Source organism: Ictalurus furcatus, chromosome 6 (assembly GCF_023375685.1).
Source record: "Ictalurus furcatus strain D&B chromosome 6, Billie_1.0, whole genome shotgun sequence".
Taxonomy (NCBI): Eukaryota; Metazoa; Chordata; class Actinopteri; order Siluriformes; family Ictaluridae; genus Ictalurus; species Ictalurus furcatus.
Genome location: NC_071260.1, coordinates 7,722,072 through 7,749,873, shown reverse-complemented (window position 1 = coordinate 7,749,873; position 27,802 = coordinate 7,722,072). Strand labels below are relative to the sequence as shown.

The 27,802-nt window shown below is 40.1% G+C and overlaps 1 protein-coding gene across 2 annotated transcripts in view; it reads left to right on the top strand.

Moving 5' to 3' along the window:
• Positions 1 to 27,802, top strand: part of tmeff2a (transmembrane protein with EGF-like and two follistatin-like domains 2a) — a 121,590-nt gene that overhangs the window by 86,007 nt on the left and 7,781 nt on the right. Inside the window, exons 5-8 of one of the 2 annotated variants that reach the window (XM_053626429.1) lie at positions 7,742 to 7,838; positions 23,821 to 23,969; positions 24,676 to 24,735; positions 25,199 to 25,322. In XM_053626429.1, coding sequence (XP_053482404.1) covers positions 7,742 to 7,838; positions 23,821 to 23,969; positions 24,676 to 24,735; positions 25,199 to 25,322 — 430 coding nt within the window. Of the gene's footprint in view, positions 1 to 7,738; positions 7,839 to 23,820; positions 23,970 to 24,675; positions 24,736 to 25,198; positions 25,323 to 27,802 lie in introns of both variants that reach the window. The other variant, XM_053626428.1, reaches the window with a different exon arrangement.

Sequence of the window (27,802 nt, the reverse complement as noted above, 5' to 3'; positions counted from 1 at the left end):
AAGCAAAGCAGCTTCTGACCTCTACAGGGATTGGAAAAGTAATTGCAGTTGGCTAAACACTCGAGTTCTGTAACCTAATAAAAAATAAACTCTCAGGAGCTTCTCCGCTTTTATTCCTTCTGTTTCGCTGGCTCTCATTGTTCATTGACCTTTTGATAGCAGTGTGTTTTCAAGTCTATAAAACCTGGTATAAAACGGGAATCAGCGATGTTCCACCTCCCCCTCCAGGGCAAAGAAAGGCTAATGTGAGAACTTCAGGGAGAGAGCGGGGCGTTGAGATGGCAAGATGCCAAGCACTGCAGCCGCTAATGGCATACATTCAGTACAGCCTCAACCGCACTCCAATTCCTCCAATAAAACCCCAGTTCTCCATTCTTAGCCTGCAGAAAGTGACACTTTATTGACTAGCCATCGACCGCTAGGTGTTGGGGATGGTGTTTCTCTCCCTCTATGCCTTTCCTCAGATGTCCAGAGTCTTTCATCTCAGAGCATCACCCTCTCCCCAAGGCATTCTTCTCATGTTGACTTTTTTGGATTCAGTCCGTTTCACTGTCTCTGTGCATCACCCTGCTTCCCTTGCCTTCCTAGTTAAGTTGTCAACATTTTTTTTCTGCTCAATTCTTTATTTTCTTTGTCAACTTGCACACTTTTACATCTAATACTAAGCTCTTCCCAGTGTGCTGAGTTGTTGTGAACTTAAAGAGAAGCTATTATGCTTTTTCAGATATTACCTTTCATGTAGTGTGTTATATAGCTGTTTGTGAATGTAAAAAATCTGACAGTTTCAAAAATCAAAAGCACACAACAAATGGAGTTATTGACTCCCAAAAGAAAGAACCGATTCTGAACAGTTGAAACGAGTCATCAGTAATTTCAGACTTACTTCCTGTACTAACCTACGTAGGTTGGTAACAAAAAACCCTCCTCTGGTTTTCATAGGCTGCTCGCAAACAGCGTGTATTTTTAGTCGCCCTCAAACACCACAGTTGAGGCTGTGTCCTGAAAGAGTTTGGTTCATGTCTAGAAGACATTGTTTTCTGCGTTGCAAAAGCAAAACCACTTTGCATGGACTCCCAAAGGATGAGGATGTAAAGCATCAGTGGTTAGAATTCATTTTAAAATGATACCACAGCAGTTCAACTCCAACCTTCGTTTGTATTTCCATCATTTCATTGACGACTGCTTCTCAAATCTAGCTAAAGTCAATGTGGGATTTGCAAAACGATTATTCGTTAACAATGGGGCCATACCCATTTCATTCGGACCATGTTGTGCCTCTGGATCACAACCTGTAAGTATGATTAATTATTTATGTATAAATTTATGTGTATATTTTCTACCCAGTGTTTTTCTATGAGTGGTTTTGTGTTGTATACATGTACAGCCAGTGCACAGCTGTTAGCCTGTTAGCTGTTAGCCTCTACCTACTGGCTAATTCACATTATTGCCAAACTACATATAAACTTACTACTGAGAAACGCCCTATTCTCTTCGTGCTTGCGATGGTGGTTAGGGTTTATCTTCCGATGCCTCATTATCAGACTCGGGCTCAAATCAGTAAGGTAAAACGGACATTATTACGGATATGGTAAACTCGGATATGGTAGTGGGCGTTTCCTTTCCAACACATGGTGTAAACCATTCACAACAGACTGGGACATCTGATCAATCAGAGCAGAGTAGGCTCTCTGAAAGGAGGAGTTTAGAATGAACGGATCATTGAACAAGTCGTTTGTGACACTGGAAAAAAAAAGGTAATGCTGTATAATAAATTATGACAAAATTAAAGTGTGTTTTGACCTTGGATGCATGTTGATCTATTGTATTAGACCCTGAAAACAAAATTAGGTACGTTTAAAAACCATAATAGGTGCTCTTTAATTATTTCATCGGCCAAGTGTGGATTCAGCAGGGTCATGGTGGGTCTGGGACCAATCCCAGGAGAATTCACTCCAGAAGGGATGCCAGTCCATCACGGGATATGGAGTCACATTTTTAGGTCAAATGAGTTATAGAGTGTTTGTTTTTAAGTGCCTGGACAAATCACAAGCACTAAATTAACCAACTACTTGTGTCCATTACAACTGATAACACAACTATTAAACAAGTAAATAACATGAACTCCTAACATAAATTTAAAATACACTATCCGGGGAGTCATGCAACTAAATCTTAAGTTATAAAGTGTTACTAAGTTAGAATACCAGTAAATCCATGAACATGTATTTTTTAAATAAAATGCATCTTTGTTGTACCATAACGAAGAATTGGGATCATGCATACAGAATCAGTTACTGCCAATTACCTCCTTATACCCTACAGTGTGCATTGCATCGGTTTCAAATTTTATCAGCCAATCCGATCTGGTCCACGAACTGAAATGAGGATTTAATTTCTCTTCTTGTTCTCCTACTCTAATCCATTTGAGGATGATTTCGACCACCAATTTCGACCACCTCTCCAGGCTCTGAGTGTTCCTCCTTGCTTCTGCCGGTTATCTGCCTTTTTGGAGCACTCCAAAAAGAGCCGACAGCTGATGAAGAAATGGGCCTCGGGAGCACTCCACGAAATGAGACACCCTCGCTCAGTGGCTCTCTTGTCAGCTGATTGCTGTAATTACATGTGCAAATGGATTATTGGCGACATCGTCATGGTGTGTCAGGTGTGGATAGGAAATGAGGCAAAGTGGCGGAAAAAAGTGGTTTCCTAGAATGCTGTATCTAGTGGGACTGGACCACTTGTGAAGACCTGACTAGGTCAAGAAGGAGGTTTAATGACTCGTCTGTGCTGGGGAATTAGCTGTGAGAGCCAGATTGGAGTGCACTGGTGCTGGTGGCATCCATGCAGTTGTTCAAGTGTTGAGGAAGCTCTTAAGGTTTTTTGCAAAATTCATTTGAAATAAATTTTCTGCTTGAAAAGGTTGCATGAAACCTTGAACTTTCTTTATAATCTTTTTTATGGTCTTTTTTTATTTAAAAATTGTCTTTTTTATTTTTATTAAAGCTCTTGTATGTGAGATGTTCTACCTATTCCAAGCTACTTGCAGAAGAAGATTTCATTCAGTGTTCAGTGTTAGGTTACGCACATGTATAAGTCAATTTTTTGGGCTCCCCATTCAGATTATTATTAAAATCACCTGCATGTAATTAAGCCTCCAGTGATTTTTTTTTAATAGCAAGACAGTTTTCAATAGAGTCCAGACCATCAACTTTAAACACAAGCACTTGCCTAAGGGAAAATCAGGGATATAAAATGTGGACTAAATATGGAAATTATGTTATTTCCTTGCTGTGAGTTGTAATACGATGCAACATAAAAGCAAGGGACAACTTAAAAAATAAACATATAAACACCTAATTGAAATAAACACCTAATAATGGTCTAGTACATCCATCTCTCCATCTTCTATACCGCTTATCCTCCTTCAGGGTCATGGGGAAACCTGGAGCCTATCCCAGGGAGCATTTGGCACAAGGCAGGGTACACACCCTGGAGAGGGTCCCAATCCATCGCAGGGCACAATCACATACACATTCACACACTACGGACACTTTGGCAATCAGTCTACCATGCATGTCTTGGGACTGGGGGAGGAAATCTCAGTACCCAGAGGAAACCCCCGCAGCACGAGGAGAACATGCGACCCTGGAGGTGTGAGGCGAATGTGCTAACCACTAAGCCACCGTGAGCCATGGTCTAGTACATTGCCTGTATATTGCCTGTATATTGCAGCATGAATAGTCCTAGTTGTAATTATTATATTAATCACTGAAAATTTGGTTTCATTTGGATTTTATGGCTTTTACATATATAGTTTCATTATTCAGTACCTTTAAAAAAATTTATAAATTTTTAAAAAAGCACTTGATCCAGCACATCCTGTTCTTTTGCATGATGAACTAGCAGTACAGTGACAGAAACACAATTAAGGAAGCCATGTGATATTAAATCAAGGTCATGAATGTGTGCAGAGGATGTAGGCTATTCTCTCATGCTTTTAATTTGCTGTTTTGAGATGACAAATTAATCAAATAATGGCAGTGTTTTATTTTTTATTTGCTTTTACACCAATGGTTTGAAAAATAATTTGACAAAGCACTCATCTGCTATGCTCAACTCTCACTTTAAGTAAATGTTCCTCATAATAATAACAATAAAGACAAATTTTCACAGCCTTCTTTGCTCATAGTTACCAAGGGTGCCAATATTAGTGGAGGGCATGGTACATGGGTGCTGGATGGGAAGTGGGGTCAAGGAATAATCAAATCACTCCAATGTTTATGTAGTTCACATTACAATCACTAGAGCTCAGATACTACCTAATGTACCTGACAGAGTTAAAATGGGCTTCAGTTTAAAGTAGAGTTTAAAAATGTGACACTCCACTGGAATATAGAAACCATCAATGAAGCATGATCTGCAGGCAAGCCATCCTCTTGCCTGAGTCAACACTGTCCTGTCTATTGATCGTGCAAATTATCCTGCCCCTCTTCTCTCTGTCCAAACCCTTTTGACCCTCCATGTCCATCTAGGGCTCAGTTGCTCACTTCTGCTATATCACAGGTATTGCATCTGGTTAAGGGGGTTTCTTGGCAGATAGAACAGTTCAGTATCAGTCTCATCTAAGCATTCTCATAGCAGATTTTTTTTTTTTTTGCAAACAGTTTAAATGTGAATACAATAAGCAGTGATGTCTTGTTAGTTAAATTATGCATAGACACAAATGTATCACAGAGCTTCTATATTTTATGTATGAATGTTTAAAATGTCCCTTTTAAGGCTTTTTGGTGAAAACTAGGCAGTATTTAATACTCAAATCCATTTTAATGTTAATGACCTGTCATTTTTTTGGCTAATACAAACAGAGTGAACATTATTTTGGAAATGCATGCAAAAGGTGAACATTGCATGGATTGCTTGCACGTGAGTTAAAATGTACTAATTTAACCAGGATATTGTCTTAGTGATGCATAGAGCTTTTGCTGCAATTTGTCCACACAAAAACTACACTCTTTCTTTCCCTCTTGTTATGAAGGTCATTTTTCCCAAACAGTGTGTCTGCTAGATAGGTAACACTCATTCATCACATGTGACAGATTTTTTGAAGCTCTTTCATCTCTCACTCTCTGTGTCACTCTCTCTGTCCTTTGTTTGACCACATATACAACATGTCGGTCTTTTCCATCACAGGAAGTCATTAACATTTACGGATATACTTGACGAATCCTTTGAAATTCAGGACTATCTCATTTACAGCTTTCCACTCTTGTTTCATTTCTACCAAAGTGTGAATGTAGTAATGACTCAGAATCAGTGCTGATATTAGGAGAGTTGAAAGCATCATAAATCATTAAGGTTAAAAAACATAAAAGAAATTTCTTTTTTTTTTTAATCCAGTCCTGCACATTTAATGGGTATGGTCATTACTAAATATAAACCACAGAAGCAATTATCTACGGAAAGGTTTTAATCTCTAATGAGCATCAAAGAGTGTTGACCTAAATGTTAAATGCAGCTTAGCATAGCCTAGATTGTCAGTTGCAGGCTTTGCAAACCCCTCGACTCTTAATTCTTAAATGGAGCAGTGTGGGATGAAAGTAGCGGGGGTGGGCGATCGACCACGCTTCTGGTCAGCAGAGATCAATACCAAGAGAGCAGCCATCTAGCAGCAAGGAAATGGGGATAATTGTTACAGCTTCTCCCTTCCCTCATTTTTCTCTCATTCCCCCAATCCATGGGATTTGCCCTGCCCTTGGGGAAAAGCAGCGTACCTGTTTTTTAATAAGCTCTGCTCGAAGGCTGAAGTGTAGATTAGATACTAAGCCTAAGGCGGCTCAGCCCTTGTGTCAGACAGAGCACTGGATGCTATGAGCTTTAACTTTGAAATGGATCGTTCAGCCTTGCAGCTCGCACGTGTACGGTTCTGCACGGACTTATTGATCCCAACGAGATGAAAGTGCAGTTGTCATCTCTGCCATGGCACTTCTTCCAGCAGGGTGCAGCACAAACAAATAAAATTAAGTCATTTCAAATAATACTAATATCATATTTATTTTCAAATCAATTACCGGCGAGTTTCTAATAAAATAATACATACATTTAGAGTTTAGTTTCAATTCCAGCTGCAAGGACCTGGTCGATATAGTTTCACTGTGGTACAGAGTGGGATGACACTTCTGTGGTTTTTTGATTTGGTAGGAGAGATCGACTGCCCGTTATTTGAAACATTCTTTATTTTATTTTCTCCTTTTTCTTGTGATGGTGATGGATACTTGCCCTTTTGACCAAAAAGGACAATCTGAGGTATTTTCAGCCCTGTGGTTATTTCAGTATCATTTTCATGTCTCTAGATCCTTCTGCTCCCTGTATTATTATATATAAAGAAAAACACTTGATGCAACACATTTAGAAGAAATTTTTTTGGTGCCTTTGAGAATGTTATTAGAGGAGGTTCATGCCCCTTCCTCAGATACTAAACCTGATTACAGGTTAGGACGCATGGACATCCCATATTAAATCAGCACCTTATCACAATCTTATCAGTTTCTGCCTCAAGAGATGCTTATCCACTGATTCTCGAAATGATTTCCTTTTCAGAATGCATCTCTTTAGGTTGAGGGATGGCATAGCATATGTAGCATCTGCATGTATAGGTATAGGAGGGGTTCACTTTCTTGGGCGTCTGCAGTTTTGCACACTTCTGCTTTGACCTTGTGACCCGCTGGAGATTTGTCCCGGGCCAGCACCTCATCAGCAGACAGACATCACGACACACAAGTCTCAGTTTACAACCAGAACAGTGACAGATAATCCTGATTATGATCAGGGTCTTACTAAAAGTGTTTGCTCTGCCAAATCCTGGAGATGCAATGAGAGAACAGAGGGTCAGAGAATAACTTTTGGAAAGACAAAAGTGATGGAAGAAAACTTTGTTTAATCAGAAGTGGGCATGGGGTCAGGAGCAAGAACAGGCCATGGACACATAAAAAAAAAAAAAAAACAGTAAAAGAGTGCAAAGATTTATCAAATCTGCTGATCAGTGCTACAGGCATCTGTGCAAAGGTGAACCAGGTTCAAGGCCAAAATACAGGCCATGGATAATCAGACATTCTTAAAAACTAAGTACCACACTTCAAAAACAGTAAGAGTAGAAACTAGCTTTCTTCCAGATCAAATAAGCGCACTTTACCATCAAAACAGACATATTTACTTACTTCAAATTTGCAAACATGTGACAGAAAAAAGCACAATGACTCAGAGGTGATCATAAAAAGGTTACTTCTCGCTCTCATTCTCCCTCCTTTGCAAGGCATATAAATAACAATATCACCTCTAATAGAGGGTCAGGATCCTTCAAGAAGAGAACACAATTTAAATTCCATGGCGTGTGGGATTGCTTTTCCGCCCCTTCCACTGATGAGGGCCAATGTGTGATAGCGAGCGGCTTTAAGCTCCCGCCACTCATGGGAAGTCACCATCTGAGCAACAAGTCAGAACTCATCAGGATGAAATGAGCAGAGAGGCTAGAAAAAGATCAGTGGGGGATTTTGACCGGGCTTGAGATCACTGAGAGAGACAAAGAGGGAATTGGAGTTGTGCCTCGCCATATCCCCTCTGTCCTTTTCCATCTCACTTATGAAGGTCTTACTATCACTTTCTGGGTAATTATTACCCAATGCATAACATGTATTTTATTTTATTCAGAAAAATTGCCTCTTGTCCTCTGTGTGTGGCTCAGCAGGGAATGAGGGCTCAGCTGAGAATGGACAGAAGGAGACTTCAACCTGCGATATCTGCCAGTTCGGGGCAGAGTGTGACGTGGATGCAGAGGATGTATGGTGAGTCCAAAAAAAGTTGAAAAACTTCACAAACTTTCATCCTGCAAAATTTGTAAGATTAATGTTTAATAATGTTGTGTTAGGAGCAATAGATGTTAGTGTACTGTTTGTTTGGCCACAGTGATGACTTTCTCTAATTTCCTTGTTAGGATTGATGTTACAATTTTCTTTCCAAGGCTTTGCAAAGTACCAGAATGTAATCAAAGCCACTACATTTGTTTGTTTGAGGGGATGCACCAATGGGATGTAGTTATACAGTCCGTACAGGATTCTGCTGAGTTTTTTGTGATTGTTGCCAAACATGCTTGATTTTGCTGCGGCTTTTTTATAAATTTGCAATGCAATTTGCAATAATATACAGAAAAGTTGACGAAAATAAGCAATACCTGTATAATAAAAAATTATTGCTATAATAGTAACAGTTGTAGGTTATATAGCAATAATTGTGATTCAAGGTTCAAGATGTATATTGTCCAAGCTAGTGTTCTATTTGTTAGAAGTTAAAAACATCATGCTAATGCATGAAGCAAAACCCAGTAGGTCCTGATTACAACTGGAAGGCAGCTAACTGTAATATTATGTGACTACACATTACACAGAGTCTTGTGTAAAGAATTTGGATCGATTATGCTTGATATGCATATTTCAGTTCACATTAAATGCGAATGCACCAAAATTATAGAGAACATTCCCCATCTTAGCACCCTAGCAAGTAAAAAGGAGAAACTGGAAGGGTGGGTTTTCCACCAAGCAGACAAGTTTACTCAAGTACTTGCTGCGCTTAAGTAGCCAATGGTCAAACCAGAAGACAAAAATAACTGCAGTTCTGAGCAAAGGTATCATCATCAACCAATAAAAAGATGCAGCAAAATAACATTTACTGAAAGGGCATTCACGTATCTGCGCAAAGACTTGATTGTATTTCTGGCACACACGTTTCCAGTTTAAGTTCCTGACAGTATGTTTGGCTCTACATACAGTTTCAAATCATATGAAATTTGAACATTTATTATTAATGTATTTGAACATGGATAGAGAGTATGACATTTCTTCAGTATAATTCATTTATGTCCAAATTGCTGCAACAAAGCAGCCTTTGTATCCACAGAGTTCACTTAAATAACCAACCAACCAATAGCACAAAATGTGTAAATAAGTTTATATATTAAAATGATGCAACATCCCTGTGAATCGAATCTTTTGATGAGATACACTAGCACTACATATTCTAGCATATCATCATTTTGGGGATTTATTTTTCTATAGCTTTTTGTTAACGTGTCAAGTTGGTCCCCGAATGCTGCTTTGAAACTCAAAAACTGACGTGAGATAGATGATTGATTAGCAGACGTATTCCATGGGATGCAGGATTGAGGGAGATAATGACAGTTTCATCTGTGTTAATGGAGCCAACATTGCGCTACATCATCAAGCACTCATTGATATTCAGCAGGTTTCGCGGGGAACCCTTGTCTCGCAACAGCAGGCAATCAGCACAATCAAGCCCTATAGAGGTCATCAGGCTTTCTGTTTTGCTAACAAAACTTGTCAGTGGCGGGTTTTTTACAACTAATTATTTTGATAGTTAAACCGGCTGATTTGTATTCAAGCCTCCAGTCTTGGAAATAGATCAGCTTTATGGTTCGTATTACAAAATGAATTGGATTAACATATCAACCGGGGACCATTTTTCTAGATCTTAATACAGTGATCCTGCTGTGTTTAGCGTGCCACTGCTTCTCTGGACTGATCAAGAAAGATGTGTGTGTCTTGTTAGGATATATGGCACCATGGACTCTATCAAATATCAACTGATATTAAATGAAAATCTGACTGTTTCCATGGTTGGATCTTCCAGCAAGACAGTGATCCAAAATATACATCAAAATCAACACAAAAAGCCTTGCTGACCACAAAATCAAGGTCCTGCCATGGCCATCTGAGTCCCCTGACTTGAAACCCATTCTTTAACCTTCTGTTCATTTGTTCAAAAAATTCACAAAAATGCTCTGCTCTCATGGATATCAAACAAACACAGGTTTATCCAAAAAAAATATTATTTTAAATATAGGTGTGCAACAATTATTGGCACCCTTTTAATCAGTACTTTGTGCTACCTCCCTTTGCCAAGATAACAGCTCTGAGTCTTCTCCTATAATGCCTGATGAGGTTGGAGAATACATGGCAAGGGATCTGAGACCATGCTTCCATACAGAACTCTCCAGATCCTTCAAATTTTGAGGTCCATGCTGGTGGACTCTCCTCTTCAGTTCACCCCACAGGTTTTCTATGGGTTTCAAGTCAGGGAACTGGGATGGCCATAGCAGGACCTTGATTTTGTAAGTCAGTAAAGCATTTTTGTGTGGATTTTGATATATGTTTTGGATCATTGTCCTGCTGGAAGATCCAACCATGGCCCATTTTAAGCTATATGAAAGAGGCAGTCAGGTTTTCATTTAACAGCTGTTGATATTTTCAATGCTTGTGCTATTTTCTTATAGCCACTTCCCATTTTGTGAAGCTCAACAACCTTTTGCCAAACATCACAGCTATATTCCTTGGTCTTACCCATTGTTATCAATGACTAAGGGAATTTGGCCTATATGTTACTTCTTTATATCCCTGTGAAACAAGGGTGTTGTGGTTGAACAAATTCCTGTTCCTAGTCACCCAGGTGTACTAAAAAAATATATATCAATGGGAATATACTTCAAATATATTTTTATTATATCAGTTCATGGGCGTGCCAATAGTTGTTGCACACCTATATTTAGGCCTGTGTTGTGTTTGCAATTATTTGATATCCATGAGAGCAGAGTAATTTTGTGATTTTGACAAAAGTTAAAAAGTTTAAACAATAAAGACAATATAATCCGGCCTGGGATATACTGTAGGAAGGCATTGGCTAATCCAGGGGCAAAGTCAAGGCAGGAAGGGGTAAGAGGGAGAGCTTGTAGATCTTCTACTCGTTTGAGATATGTTAGGGCCAGCAGAAAAGCTATCTTTAGAGTCAGAAGCTTGTCTAAGGCTGACTCTAAGGGCTCAAATTGGGTGCCTGACAGACTTTTCAGGACCACAGACAAGTCTCAGGAAGGTATGCATGGTCTGCAGATGCAAATGATGGCCACGTAGACCCTGATTGTAGAAGATGTCAACCCTGCTAAGAAACGTCCCAGTAAGAACTCCCAGACTGTAGCTATTGCACAGTTTACTGGGTCTAATTGATGTTCCTCATACCACAGACAAGTCTCAGGAAGGTATGCATGGTCTGCAGATGCAAATGATGGCCACGTAGACCCTGATTGTAGAAGATGTCAACCCTGCTAAGAAACGTCCCAGTAAGAACTCCCGGACTGTAGCTATTGCACAGTTTACCGGGTCTAATTAATGTTCCTCATACCACAAGACAAAAAGTTTCCATATTTCTGGCCGTGGGTAATAAATCAACCCCCTGGCTTGAGATAGTAGATCCCTGCAAACAGGAATCTCCCAGGGAAAGCCATCTAGCAGGGATATTATCTCTGAGAACCATACTCGAACTGGCCAATAAGGTGCTACTAGCAGCAGACGTAGACGGTCTTGGCAAACTCCTGCTAGAACTTGTGAGAGCAGAGCAATCGGGGGAAAAGATGTGACATTGGTCACATGTGCACCATGGCCTCCAGCCCCAATGGTGCGAGAGGAGAGAGGGCGAACCACAGCAGGCAGTTTGTTGTCTCCTCAGAGGCGAACACATCCACTTCCGCCATACAGAACACATCCGCCATACAGACTCCACCAATTGTGGATGGATCCTCCAATCCCTGGGCCTCAGCCCCTGCCTCGAAAGGATGTCTGCCCCCACATTCCAGTTGCCCGGAATGTACATTCCACTCACTGACAAAAACTTTCCTTCTGCCCAGAAAATAATTAGTTGCTCCTGTCTGAACAGGGGGCGCAAATGTTACCCTCCCTGTTGGTTGATATATGAGACCACTGCTGTGTTGTCTGTCACAAGTAACACATTGTGACCTCTCAGTTGAGGAAGAAAGAATTTCAGTGCTAGAAATATGGCCTGCATTTCTAGGCAATTTATATGCCACTCCAGATGAGGACCACTCCAGAGACCGTGTGCTGGACAGTCGTCTAAGACCGCACCACAGCCCATGAGGGAGGCATTTGTCATTACCATCTTGTGATAAGGAGATGCCCCGAGAGTGTGACCCAAGGCTAGAAACCGGGGACACCTCCAAATTTTCAGAGCACTTAGGCATTGCCGAGTGACACTGATTACTCTCAGGGGTTTCATCCTCTGATGAAACCCATGACTGAAACCACCATGGAAACAGTCAACCACTGAAACAGTCTCATGTGCAATAGGCCCAACGGTATGACATTGGCTGCTGCTGCCATAAACCCCAACAGTCTCTCATAGAGACTGGAGGGGATGCCTCAACCCAGCTTTATCTTGCTCAATGTTGATAGTATTGACCCTACACGTGTTGGGAATAGAAACGCCCTCATCATAGTAGAATCCCATATATCCCATATAAAAATAGCCATGTGCACTGGAGAAAGCAAACTTTCCTTCACGTTCAATCTGAGCCCCAAGCTCCTCATGTGGTCGAGAACAATATCTCGATGTTGAATTGCCAGTTCCCTGGATCGCACTAGAATGAACCAGTCATCCATGTAGTTTAGTACCCAGATGCCCTGGAGTCCCAAGGGAGCCAGAGCGGTATCCATTCACTTTGTGAATGTGAGAGGGGATAAAGCTAGAACAAAGTGATAAACCCGATATTGGTACGTGTTGCCGATATTGGTACGTGGTACTCAGTAACTTCCTGTGACTGGGCAATATTTCTATGTGGAAATGTGCATCTTTTAGATTTATCGTCACAAACCAGTCCTCAAACTGAATCTGTGGAACGATAAGTTTGAGCATCAACATCTTGAACCTGTATGTCAAAGGAGTACGGTTCAGATGATGCAGATCTAAAATTGGCCGCATACTCCCATCTTTTTTGTGGACCAGGAAATAATGGCTGTAAAAACCTCCCTCCTTCAGAGAATGGGTACATGTGCTATGGCCCCTTTGTCCAAGAGGGATCTTACTTCCTGTGCTAACATCATGCTCTGCTCTGTGCTGATTACTGTGGTGAGCACACCTCTGAACCTCTGAACTTTTCTATGGTTGATAGAACCCATGGAGATACATTTGGCAGTAGTTTCCATCCAGATATTTCCATCCGGATGATATTGGCTGGGGGAGGCCCTACAGTAATACTATGGGCTAACTGCCCTAACAACCTCACGTCCCCTGATATTTCCATCTGTGGCCCATCAGGACTGTTCCTTCTTTGTCTGCTTGGCATTTATAATCATTCTCAGATCAGGCGTACTAGCAGGCTGTGACTGTGAAGTCCCTCTGGCTCTCCATGGGGGGAGGCGTGCTTCCACACTCGCCTTCTGTGCCTCCCTTGCACTAGTGCTGGCCCAGACTCCATTCATGGATGCCTGTGCGAACTCGGCACAAAGAGGGAGGAACTGGCTGAACACCACCATTTGCTGTTTCGCATCACAAAACCTGTCAGCTATTGCATTAACCGCCCCGCTGCACAGGCTGGAAGATTCAACAGGGGCGTCCAGCAGGGAGACCTTATCCTTATCCTCATCCCTGAGAGGTTGAGCTATAGGTGCCTCTCTCCCGCAACCAAGCTACCCACTGAACGGCCGATATGACGGGCCGTTTGTTAGGTCACCCAGAAAGACCTGCGAAGCTCCACCACTGCCTCAGGCCCATTTCCCTCCTCGCTGTTGAGCTCACTCAGCAGGTCTGCTTAGTAGGCCTGCAACATTGCCATTGTATGCAGTGACCCACACGCGAGACCCACTGCCGCATAGGCTTTGCCAACCAACTCCGAGGTGGTCTTACATGGCTTGGATGGCAATGCCGGCTCCCCTATATTTCCTGCCATCAATGGAGAGAGGTAGCTCGCAAGTGCCTGCTCCTGGCATAACTAAATATCCATGCTGTTCATTCCCAACGATCGCTGAATAATCTGACGTGGCAGGGTTATAAACACGACTAGTGTATGGTTTTCCCCAGAAGCATGATATTTCATCATGCACTTCTGGAAAAAGGGGAGTTTTCTGTTGTGTGAGGGAGATTTATTTTCACTTGGGAGATAGTGCTCATCCAGCCTGCTACGAGCTGCTTCCTCTTCCCCGGGCCAGTCTAAATTAAGTTTATCTACCACCCTACTTATCACTTAAAGCAGCTCTTTTTATGCTTTATAATAATTTTTGGTGCAATGGCTCCCCCCGCTCCTCAGAGTCAGAGAGGGTTGTTTGGCTTTCTATACCAGAAGGAGTCACAACGCGAGTTCCAAAGTCCGGAGAGCCAGACCCGGAAGACAGAGCAAGAGATAGAGCAGCGCTTGTCTCTGGTTCCTCTTCCAGATCCATACGGGATCCCCAGGACCTGAAGCTCCATCCGCAACGCTCTGAAACCCAACTTTCTTCAGCCAAGAAGAGAGAGAGCCGCTAGTGTAGTTGCCTGATTGTAAAGCACTCACAGTGCGTGCAGTCAGTGAGATTTTTTTTTTTTTGGAAAAATAGAGAGGAAATGATGAGTCTTTTTGTGAGTGTTCAAACAAATCACCTACGTGCAGTCTCACTGAAGATAATAAGACTGTGGATGTGGCTCACACCTGACCACGGCAGGACTTTAAATAGGCATGATTTCACACAGACTTCAGATACTGGTCACGCGCGAGGGCTCTTCCACAGCATGAGTTGAGTTATCTTTGAAAGGGAACTCTGCACCTTATAGTCTGGTAAATGCGGCAGTTGGAATTGTAATCTCATATATTTAGTGTTATTTTTGACTATAAGATACTTTCCACTATTCCACACTGTTGCCATATGGCAACAATTTACAGTGATACAAGATAAATAAGAGTAAATAAAATATATATAAATAATAGTAAATAAAATATATGTAAACTGATTCAGTACAAAATGTTAACGTCTAATCAGTCTCTTAGCATTTATAATTGTTTTAAAAATATTGACAGAAACTGCCATATCTCAGAAAAATGTACTGTACCATCATTTATCACAATAGCAGTATCATATTGTCATGTTAAGTAGGTCTCACTACAATCAGAGGGTCTTATTTTATCAGCTCTGGTAATTCTGGTGTATTCTAACTGATAGAAGAACTAATCGTTTGGTTCAGTGATGGAAAAAGTTTATAGTTCATAGTTTACACCCAAGGTTCAAGACTGTAGTGAGTAGCTTAGAGTTAATAAAAGGTTTTTAATAGAAAATCTAGCTGATGAATTCTGGCATTATCAATGCCAGCACAGCCACTGAAGTTTTTTTTTCCTCCTGAAAGGAACCCCCACCCCCACCTCCACCCCCTCTTTATTAGGCCATTAGGGAAACTTCTGAGTGTTCTCTGATAAGCATGTTGGCTCTGTAGAGCTGTTTCTTAAACCAGCAGCAAGGGAGAAGAGTATTTATTCGTAATGGAAATGGGCTCGTTTCAGACGTGCCTTTCCGCCCCAAGCAGCCTCTCCACTCAAAGCTCTCCAAGGGGAATTACATGTTGGCCTTGTCTAAGATTTAAACTGTTATAGAATTAAACCGCCAAGCAGCAGCACGAGAGCAGAGATATTACGCCTCACCGGAACGAGACAGTCCCTCCCTCCCTAAGTCTTTCTCTCACTCTCTCAGTGATCGCCCGATTCCAGTTGTTTATGCCAGATCTATAGGGATGGTCCCACACCGCACGCTCACTCGAACGCACTCAAACTGAGGATGACTCACTCACCTCCCTCTCTTTCCCTCACTGCGTCTCTTTCTCTTCTTGTGTCTTGGCTTCCAAACACACTCTCTCTCCCCCGTCTCACTCTATCTGCCTCTTTTCCCATTTCCTTCATCCTTTCTCACGTTCTCTCACTTTTTATTATTAATCACTCAGTTTTTCTCTCCCCTCCATAATTTTAGTTGTTTTTGTGTCCTCTATCTGCCTCAACCCTCTTATTATTTTGGTGTTGTAATATCTTTGCCTCCTTTTTTTTGTATCTTTCTCTCTCTTTTTCTCTCTCTCTATCTCTCTATCTCTGAGTGCCCTATGACAGGATTATAGCAGGAAACAATGGAACGAGGGATTAGAAATGAAATCAATGCTGTAAGCTGCAGTAATAATGTTTTATGTGTCTGTTCACACACAGCTCTAGCCTCACAATGAGCGCAAAGACAAACCAGACTTTGTTTACAAAGATAGCACTGGTCAGATAGAGATTGTGTGTCCTTGTTTTTGTTGTGATGTGTTTTGTGTATTTGTGTGTGTGTGTGTGTGTGTGTGTGTGTGTGTGTGAGTGTGTGGCTGTAAAAGGACAGGTGGACCTGCTGGCGAAGTTTAGATAACAGGGAAACCACATGGCTCTTACAAATCAATAAGACATCCCCTCACTCAGCCTGATAAACACACACACACACACACACAAACATATATACACATGAACACAGATAAAGTTTGTCATTGCAGAAAAATGTGTCATTGACAGTTTTCATGTTCCATGTCTCACTCAAACACATGCACCAATAATGCCATTGTGTTTGTGTGTGTGTGTGTGTGTGTGTGTGTGTGTGTGTGTGTGTGTGAGAGAGAGAGAGAGAGAAAGAGAGAGTGTGTGTGTTGTTGACGCAGTGTAGTTGCAGTAGCACTAGTGTTTCGAGAAAGTGAGAGGCTGCATTAAATATTAATACTCCAGGCACATTATCCTTTATGACCACCACGGTCACTCTGAAGAGCAAGAGTCTCCTAGCTGTGTGTGTGTGTGTGTGTGTGTGTGTGTGTGTGTGTGTGTGTGTGTGAACTGAAAGCATTTATGCTGTAGTTCAACTTTGATTTTTGTGTATGCCTTCAATATAAAAATAGAGTGGTGGGAAATGGAGTCAAATAAAATACTATAGACTTCCAGCTGTACAATATATATATATATATGTGTGTGTGTATATATATATATATATATATATATATATATATATATATATATATATATATATATATATACACACACACACACACACACACACACACACACATACACACTCAACGGCCTCCATTTTATTAGGAACACTTGTACCTTCATAATTCATGCAATTATCCAATCAGACGATCCAATCATGTGGCAGCAGCGCAATGCATAACATCATGCAGACACAGGTCAGGAGCTTGTCATGTTCATTTCGAACATCACAATGAAGAAAAAATCTGAGCATTCTCCTGAGCATTTGAATGAGAATGAGGAGAATGGCCAGACTGTTTCTAGTTGACGGGAAAACAACAGTAACTCAAATGCACACTCTTTACATATTCCGCAGACCAGATATTACACTTCTGCCATCAGACTTTATGACATTCATCTTTTTTCTTTTCTCACTCACAACTCTAACAAAGCTTCAGTGGAACAATCCAGGGCAGCTGTGGCTCAGGTGGTAGATTTGGTTGTCCACTAATTGCAGGGTTGGTAGTTCGATCCCCAGCCCACGTGCCTAGACATGCCGAAGTGTCCTTGGGCAAGACACTGAACCCCAAGCTCTTCTGCCATTGGTGTGAGTGTGAATGGGCACTTTTTAGCACAACTAAGGTTAAAAAGGTGATGTATAAGTGCTTAACATCTACAATCCAATATGACACCACTTTCTGTTAATTAGCGTCCTAGTGCCCCAATACTATGCACTTTATTAATTATCTAAGGTTTGTGCAGGAGTGTTTCTTATTTATTACACAATGTGGTTGATTTCTTGATTCAGATTAATTTTCTATAGCAGCAGTAGTTCCAGCTGAAAATCACAGGTTTGTTGTTAATGCTCTTGTTCTAATACATTATCATATATTTGTTATATATATAAATATATATATATTTGTTTTGTATTTATTTAAGGAGTTTGCAGTGTTAGTGCTCTGCACCAGTCAGAGGTAACTAAGTTCTCAAAGTTCAGGACAGATGACTCCTTGGTAATAAGACAAGCTGCAAAAAAAAAAAATTTCTTATTAACTTCAAGAGAGAAACAAAGAGACGTCAGTTTATAGCAGCCACTGTATATAAGTGATAACAGGAACTGATTTGTTTCATGGAGGTTCCACAGCATTAAACATAACTATAAACTGATAAAAACTAAGACATGCTGTTCATAATTAAAAAAAAGTTGTAGACTCTGGTATATATAAAATGTTATAAATCACGTCAGGACATTTGGGGTGGGAACAGTGACTCTGCTTCGTGTCAGAACACACCTCACTTCACTGTCCTTGATAATTGTTCATTCCTTATGTATAGTACGTACAAACTGTTACAATTTGTGCTACTGTTAAATATATCAGTAGGGGTTTTCTAAGACATCCTAGGACACAGTAGTTCAAGTATTCCAACAGATAATTATTTTTGTTTTGTTTTCCAAAATCAGACTTGCATGACCATTGCTAACTTGTCCTGGCTTATTACTTAACTATTCCTCTTAAAACTGATTGCTCAGGAACTGTGGTGAAACTAATAGGAAATATAGGATGTAGTAGTCTAGACACAGCAACTCCTGAGAGGGCTAATGTTGTCAATAGTAGTAGCTCTACACCTCCACTGCTTATGGGCATTGATTCACACTGCTGCTACCCAAGCTGTCTTCCTTTTTTTTTTAGATACCCGAATCTGGCCAAGTCGACTGTCTGACAGGCTAGTGGGAAAAAAAAATTAATAGCTTTTGTCTGTTTTCATGGGTGAATGTGTTTTTGTAGTCAGTGAGAATTATGCTAATTTTGCCAGTCTTGAACATTAGAAAACCATCCACCATTTTGCTTGGATGAGAGTTTTGTGAGGTACAGAATATTAAAAAAATGACAGGTTTATAATTACAATGTCAGACGTTTGGCACTGTTCGGCTAGAAGCATTCAGGGACGGCAGGTTTCTGTGAACTCGTTTCTTTTTTTTAGACATTTGTGCTGAGCATGCAGGTCCTCTGGATCTCTTTCTACATCCTAAACTGCACATTACGTTACAAAACTGTATTCATGTAGGTGCCATAAGTGATGAACTTTACATAAGATTCAGTACAGGGACATGCTGCAATTTTCATCAAGCAAAAACTTCAATATCATTCATTCATCATTATTAATGACTAGCACTTCTAGTGCTACACACTGGAGTCACACACTTCAGGGCATGCTGTTTTAGGAAAATAATCACCAGCTGGGTGGTGTGATGCAGCCTGACTCAAGTTACTTTTACCACTCTGGAGCACTCAGGAACAACAATTTGTTAATTAATGTGTGAGTAACAAAGTCATATACCCTCTGGCATGGTGTTAGTTTGTCTAATGCTTTCCCATGAGTAATTTTGTGACATGAAAAGTAGTTTTAAAGTAAATCACAGAATGAATGGCCTTATATGGTTTTGATGGAAAAAGGAATAAGGAAGACCAGGTTATATTTAATGCATGATGGAGAAGTGGAGCTTTTCTACCAATTATCAATGATATTAACTGTTATGCAGAGGAATCGGCTAATAAATCTGCTAGTTCACAGACTCTGCAAAATGTATTTTCTTGCATAGCAACAAGGTGCCACAGATTTTGTCAGCGTGCACTTTCGGGTTGTCATTTACTTTGTTTACTTTTGGACATGTGTGTTTTTTTACGGTTTATGTCTTGTCTCTGCCCCTGTGTTTTATTGGTTGTCTCCCTCACGTGTCATCATTATTCACAGCTGTTTATGTTTTGCCCTTTGATTTCGTTGTATATTTAACCCCCATGTTTCTTTGTTCTGTATTGTTTGTTTGTGTGTTTATCGCCAGACCTGTACAGAGACTTTGATCCTTGTTCAGCGTTTCATGGTTTTGATCCTGTTTTGTCCTCACGTTTTTCGATTCTTGTCCAAGCCTAGTTTATGTTCTTTGCCAGTTGCCTGACCCCTCACCTGTTCTATGCCTGTTTTTACCATGATTTTACCCCAGAATTTTTATTTGTCTTACTGCCTCTCTTCAATAAAAGTTTTAACTGCAATTGCATCCGTCTCCAAACCCTGTTACATGACACAAGACATTTGTGATGGAACTACTTTTTTTACTGTGTAAACTGTGGTTATCTATAGGACTTACCTTCACCTTGTGCCTGCAATCAAATCACAACCGTGATGCTATTCACAATAACGCAATCCTTCTCTGCTCTATTGTTTAAATATAAGGTTCTGTATATGGGCCTGAACTCTGGATCGGTATGGGATCAGATTTTAGATATCACTGATGTAATTTATACCATGAACTTGTGTGACACTTGCATGTGGTCACTGATGCAGCTCTGATATCAGTGTCATATTGAAAATAGGATTGGTTCATCCCTAATATATATATGGACCAACTGCCACGAATATGGAAGCACACAAGAACACAATTGTATAGAATGTCTTTGTATGCTGTAGCAGTATAATTTCCCGTTACTGGACCTAAGAGGCCCAAACCTGTTCCAGCATGACAATGCCCCTGTACACAAAGCGAGCTCCATGAAGACATGGTGTGTTTAGTTTGGAGTGGAAGAACTCACATGTCCTGCACAGAGCCCTGACCTCAACCCCACTGAAAACCTTTGGGATGAACTGGAACACCAACTGCACTACAGACCTCATCAACATCACAACATCAGCCTCCTCACCCAACATCAGTGCCTGATCTCACTAATACTCTTGTAGCTGAATGAACACAAATTCCCACAGCCACGCTCCAAAATCTAGTGGAAAGCCTTCCCAGAAGAGTGGAGGTTATTATAACAGTAAAGAGCAAATAAATCTGGAATGGAAACTTTTTGCCATATCATGTATATACGAGTGCATCTATAATATATCTATAACTATAGAACAAACCTTTAAGAAGTGTATCTATTCTAGGGGTGTATCTCAGTGTCATTATCTGTATCTGCATCTATATCTGTTTAATGCTCCATATATTCCTGTCTGGATTCAGATTTAAACCTGAAGTGGGTGTGGCTTAAACTGGAAGGGTTTTTGTTGGTCCCCTGGAAAACATATGAAAAGAAACAGATGTAGAATTGTCAGCAGTTTCAGCATCGTGTATGTATTCTGGCTCAGCCAGTTCCTCATCCTCAGCTACATCACTCAACTGTTCACAAGTGGTTTAAATTATAAATGTGCACATAGCAATGTAGCTTAATTTAAATCACCACAACCCTGAGCAGGAAGTCACTAAGGATGAATTACATCTAATTGGTACAAATACAAATTGACATCTGTATTTGTATCTGTTTAGAACATATCAGTTCTTTCTGTAATTACTGTATTCATATTCAATATTCATATTGCAGTACACAGAAAAAAAATAATGAAATATATACACACATAACTTCATAGTTTCTTACTCTCTCTTCCTCCTGCCCTCTTTCTCAGTCTCTTTTACATACACACACACACACACACACCCTCTCTAACACACACATCCAACCCCTCATTACATCCTCACTAATGAAGGCTTGTGTGAATAAGAACAGCAGCCAGAACAAGTGTTGGGACCTCAAAGCCAGCAGAACTCATAAGCCACTGCTCTCCACTAATCCTCCTGCCCTCAGCTGATGACCTCATCAGAGCTCCATTACACCACTTTATCCTGTTCAATTCATGTCCACTTCTGTCCATTAACACGAGTTATGCAGCGAAATATTTTACATTACGACCCTTTATGTGAGCAAATATTGCTTTCAGGCTGAAATTGTGTCGTATAGATGCCGTTTCTAAAACCCAGTGGAGTTACAAGTGACACATCACCTTTAGCTGAATCCGAAAATGGTGCGCTAATGGACAATAAAGCACTATGTGGTGTGTAGAAGCCATTATTTCACACCCTGTGTAGTGGGATTCATTTCATTGCTTGCTAATGCAGGCAGTTTGGGTGGGGGGAAGGGTGGGTTGTGTTGGGGGGATCTATGTATTTTACTGTTGTACTCTTTGAGAGTGTTTGAGAAAACGCTAACCTAAACAGTTTCATAAATGGAAGCTGAGGCTTTCAAAGGCTTCAGTGTTTACTGGCACTGACACGAACAGTGGTGAATTTTATTCCAACATGAGAACAAGTGGGCTTGATGACTAATACACATTATAGACGCTAGTGTGTGGGTGGTACGGCTGAAATATTAACCATTTGTAAGTTCTTCTTTCTGTTTGATGCTAAATACTTTTCTGTTAAATTATAACCATTACCTATATCATTTTAACAATAGCATTTAAAGCATTAAAACGCTATGGCTACTTTCCATAGCACAACTTCAATCAAAGTTGGAGATATCAGTTATCAATAATCAGAATTGTAATTTATTATAAAACAACACGTAGTTTTTAACCTATTCATAGTTACATTGTATGTTATGGAACATCCATAAAACATACAGCTTGTCACATACTGCTAAATAAATGTCTCTTCACAGAAAACGTCACCATATTAACAAGTACACACAAACTGAGCACAGGTTCAATATTATAGAAACACTTACAATACACTCTGAAAAACATAATACTACACTTATCATGCTATAGCAAATCATCATATCACCCAGCCCTTGAACAATTCAGAAATGTACAGCTGTCATTTTTATCCACTTATTTACCTGATACAGACGTGTTATCCTGTTATAATACACACTTGGACACACCATAGACACTGGAAGAGCAAGGTCTCACAACTTTATGTCTTAGCATAGTGTGCGAATCATTTTATTGGGGTGTCATACAGACAGCAGTGAGAACAACGTGATGCAGATCACAGTGTGTGTCGGTACCTATTTTTGGCCTGCTCTCTGAAATATTGAATTCTTTAGTCATTGCCAACTCAAACTCTATTGACAGCTTCCTCCAGGTCTGAGTCTGTGATGTTTATCCATTAATAATATTCTAATCCATGATGTGTGTGTGTGTGTGTGTGTGTGTGTGTGTGTGTGTGTGTGTGTGTGTTTGGGGCTTTGTTGTAGGTTTGAAGGTTATTCCATGTTACCTCTGTGTGGATAATTTGGGATATAAAGATTTAGGACTGTTTGACATTGCTTGTACTTATCCATCCAACCACATACTACCCCATATTAAATAATACAGTTGACACCAAAAGTTTACATACTGCACAACTAGGCTAAAGACATTCAATCTCAGAGATGAGTGAGCGTTGGTCCAAAAGGTTCAACTGAACCCCTAAACAACAATAAAGAAACTGGTGAAGGAGTTGGAGGCATCAAGTAACAAATTATGTACATACACCATTAAGAGAAGCCCTTACTCCCCAGAAAAAGCCAGACTGGTGTTTGCAGGTAGTCGCCAGCTTTTTGTTATCTGGTCAGAAGAAATAAAAATGTAACTGTTTGTCCATAGTGATAAGTGCTATGTATGGAGGAAAAAGTCTGAGGCTTTCAATCCAAAGAAAACCATCCCAACTGTGAAGCATGGGGGTGGTAGCATCATTTTGTGGGGGTGTTTTGCGTGAAAAGGGACTGGTGCACTTAAGGAAATCAGTGGCACCATGAGGAAGGAAGATTATCTAGATATACTTAAGCAACACCTCAAGACATCAGCCAGAAAGTTGGTTGCAACCGGGTCTTCCAGCAAACCTCCAAAGTTGGTGCAAAATGGTTTAAAGACAACAAAGTGAAAGTACTGAAGTGGTTTGGGACATAGCTCATGACTTATAATGATGGAACTGAACCCCTATGGCACTACAGATTATTTCATCTATAATAATTGATTTTTGAGTCAATAATTCTTCCATATTGGACACCAAAATCAAATCTGGTGGCGAACATTTTTACATATTATTTTGAATAATAAAGTACAGATTGGGATACAGCCCAGAACTGGTCTAAAATATGGTTAAATGTAATGTCAGATTACACTTTAATCCTCTGGTTGTGGATAAATCGTCAGCAGTAAATCTGAATCTGCGTCCACAGGTGTGTGTGTAACATCGACTGTTCCCACATAAGCTTCAACCCGGTGTGCGCATCAGACGGCCGCTCGTACGACAACCCGTGCCAAGTCAAAGAAGCCTCGTGTCAAAGGCAGGAGCGCATCGAAGTCAAGTTCCTGGGTCACTGTCAAGGCAAGCGATGTCATGCTTTACCTGTTCAGCCCTCCATCTATCACTCAACTCTCTTTAGTTTTTCTAACAATACAGTTATAACATAAATAACACAGTACACCTTACCTCCATCTCAGTTATTATTGATAACAACGCTTTTGGAAACAGATACATAACAGTCCTGGCAGCGCAGGTGGGAGTGTCAATCAACGATAGAGGGATCAGATATTTTTATTCACACTCAGCTTAAGATGATCTGAACATCATCAATATAATATAAATATGACATTCTAAAATGACTGAACGTGTGTGTTAATTGAGCCAAAAAATATAAAGCTACACATGGAGTGAAAAATGAAAATGGGTCATTTTGACCCGAACAGATGAGGGTTAAGGAGACAGACGGAGCTCCCTATGCAACACACACGCACACACACACATACACACTCACACAAACACACACACACACACACACACACATTTACCTGTGAAGTGTTGTCATGTTGTGTTATTCGGTGGCCACCTGCTGTGGAGGGACAGTTGGCCAGATGTACAGTTTAAGCAAAAAAAACTCCATTAATGAGTGCAATAACATCAGCCAGTGTATAGCAGCTGCCGCAGAGATGCTGACTTTTTAAATTATTTAATTTAAATTACAGTTTAATGACTCTCTGACAATTTAAGCTTGTGCACTTAAAACTTTTTTTTGTTTTGTTTTAACCATTAGGTGACATGATAACAGGAAACAAACCCGAGGATGGACACTACGCTAGAGCCGACTTGCCAGGTGTGTGTGTGTGCGCGCGTGTGTGTGTGTGTGTTTTATAGCTTTTCTAAATGTTTCCTCTGTAGGGAGTGTAATATGCTGCAAGCTGCTGACTGACAGTAATTTGTTGAGTTCATGCACATTTACTGAGACATTTTTATTGTAATCTGCATTGTGATGTTTTGGCATCTGTGCTGATCCAAATAAAAGTGTTGTAGTGTAACTGCTTGCTATAAAGGAACCAACAGAGACATGTCAAGTTAGATTAGAGACAGAATTCAGAGAGAGGAAGAGGCATAGAGAAAGAGTGAGAGAGAAAGTGTTAGACAAAGAGGGAGACTGAGCCTGCTAGAGAGAGAGGCAGACAGACAGAGGTGCAGTAGGAGAGATAGAGAAATAAAGTAGCTGACATTGTGTATGTGTGTGTTGTGTTGTGTTGTGGTGTGTTGTGTTGTGTTGTGTGGTGTGGTGTTGTGTTGTGTAGAGGAGAAGCCCGAAGTGTCGGAGGTGGCACGTGGAATTTACATCCCTTGTCCAGAGCACTACAAGAACTACTGCGTACACGGAGACTGTGAATACCCCAACATGCTCTCCACACCATCCTGCAGGTACACACATGCGCACACACACACACACACACACACACACACACACACACTCACACACACACACACACATACCCGTAAACCAACACACACACACACACACACACACACACACACACACACCTAAAAAAAAAGGCACAACAGCTCCCCCTGCTGTGTACATCTCACAAAGCTGGACAAGACAACGACAGTGAATAGAAAGAAATGTTTAGTTCAAGAGAAAAATATAATGAGTAAAATTGAGTTCACTAGAAATAAACAAATCACTGATATCACTGCAGATGTGTCTCAAGTCAGCATGCACTGACTGCTTTTATCATGTAGACACACAATAAAAGCAGTCAGTGCATGCTGACTTGAGACACATCTGCAGTGATATCAGTGATTTGTCTATCAGTGATTTGTGGGTACTGTCGTTTTTTCACCATTTACATTTTTTAAAACAATATGAGACCAGTGTTGATTTTTTTCCAGTTTTGCACCAAACATTCTTTGTACCTTTACTATATAACAAGTCATTTGCATAAAGTTCAATCATTCAAATAAAAAACTATCTCAGTTCAAAAGACACTTATCCCCGACTAAATGATTGGCCTCTTGATGCTTTGTCAGTCACTAATGTGAGCGCAAGGTGAGCAAGGATGTGAGAGCAAACGAGTGCAAGGAGAGAGGAAGAGTTTAGGTCTAACAGGTGCTGCACTCAACACTCAGCAGCTGTTACTCAGCAAGAATCTCCCTAGAGAGAAGTCTGAAGAGAATAGAGAAAGATGTGTGTGTGTGTGTGTGTGTGTGTGTGTGTGTGTGTGTGTGTGTGTGTGTGTGTGTGTGTGAGAGAGAGAGAGAGAGAGAGAGAGAGAGAGAGAGAGACATATTTGAGGACATGGGTATTTTGTCCAGGGAAGAAGCCCACACACATAGCTGTCAAATTATTTCACCCTTTGAATAATATTCAGATTTTTTTCAATAATATTATATATTAATTAAATTCAAAAGGTAAAAAAAAATCTGCTTTTCAATATTTACATTTAACTGTCTAACATAACTCTAAAAACATGAGATTCCTACATGTTTTTGTTGCTAAATGACCCTTGTTAACTAGAAAAGGTGAATATATCTGAATATACACATCATTTATTCATTTTATTTAAATTTATCTTATTAGTTTCTAATTAAAGAACAAAATCGCACAAAGTATGTCCTAAAAATTAATGTCAGTACTACAGTCAATACTATATCAGTCTTTCTTTTTCCGTGGTTGAATAAAAAAAGTGTTCATATACTGCACTTCATATTTTTTGCGACACCATTTAGTGAGCAAATATAGTGAATAGCAAGACATTTGAGATTCTGCGTGATGTTTATGTTGAAGATTGGAGAAGTTTATTATCCCGCATTGCCCAAGAAATGTAAATCTAACTAAATGTCAGGGACAAGAAAATATTAATTTTGCCTTAGCATAATTATCTTTGCTTAAGAAACAAGCAAATTTTGCCATCCTTTTATTCAAATCCAGAATATAGTGTTTACGCTGTCTGTGGCAGTTTAACATTAATAACAGTTTAATATTAATATTCAAATGAATTCAAATGAATACCAAATTTATTCCATTTAAAATTCCAATTTGAATGTGATTTTAAATGTTTAATGGAGTTTGACAGCCCTTAATGTACAAACAAAAAAACACCTGTGCCCCTGCTCATTCATGCAGTTATCCAATCAGCCAATCATGTGGCAGCAGCACAATGTGTAAAATCATGTAGACATAGGTGAGCTTCAGTTAATTTTCACTTCAAACATCAGAATGAGGGAAAATCTCAGGCTACATTGGGAACAGGCTTGCCAATACGGGACAATTGAAGATTACAAAAAGACCAGGAGACAATTTTCCAATTTAGCTGTCCAGTTTGTTGAGTCTGTGCCTGCTGTAGCTTCAAATTCCATGAAATTAAATTTGTTCCAAAAGTATTGAATGTAACTTTTTATGAAACAAGCAAAGATATACAATGAGAAAGAAGAAAAAGACTCTGAAACTGAAAACAGTGAACTCAGTGGCAAAGATTCAACATGGTCTTCAAATTAACAGCATTCTTTGTTAACAGTTTTCTAAGCTTTGTTTTCGCTAATCATGGTTTATGAATATGCTGCCAGAGTTTCCGTTTAACTGTAACGCTGACTTTTCGTTTAACTGTAACTCTGACTTTTTGTTTAACTTTAACTTTTTGGCCCAAGTTTACCTTTGCACCATTCTGACATGAACCTCTCGTGTGGGCGGGGCTTAACCGCAATTTACTCTGGCTAGTGGGATTTAGATCGACAGCTCCCTGACCTGGAAGTAGAGACTTCATTGGTGTGAATTTTGGAGAGCATTCTGGCTGCGGTTCTTTGTATAGTTATAGTGTTTGTACTTTGTAGTGGAAATTACTTACTTACATTTACATTTACGTTTATTCATTTAGCAGACGCTTTTATCCAAAGCGACTTAC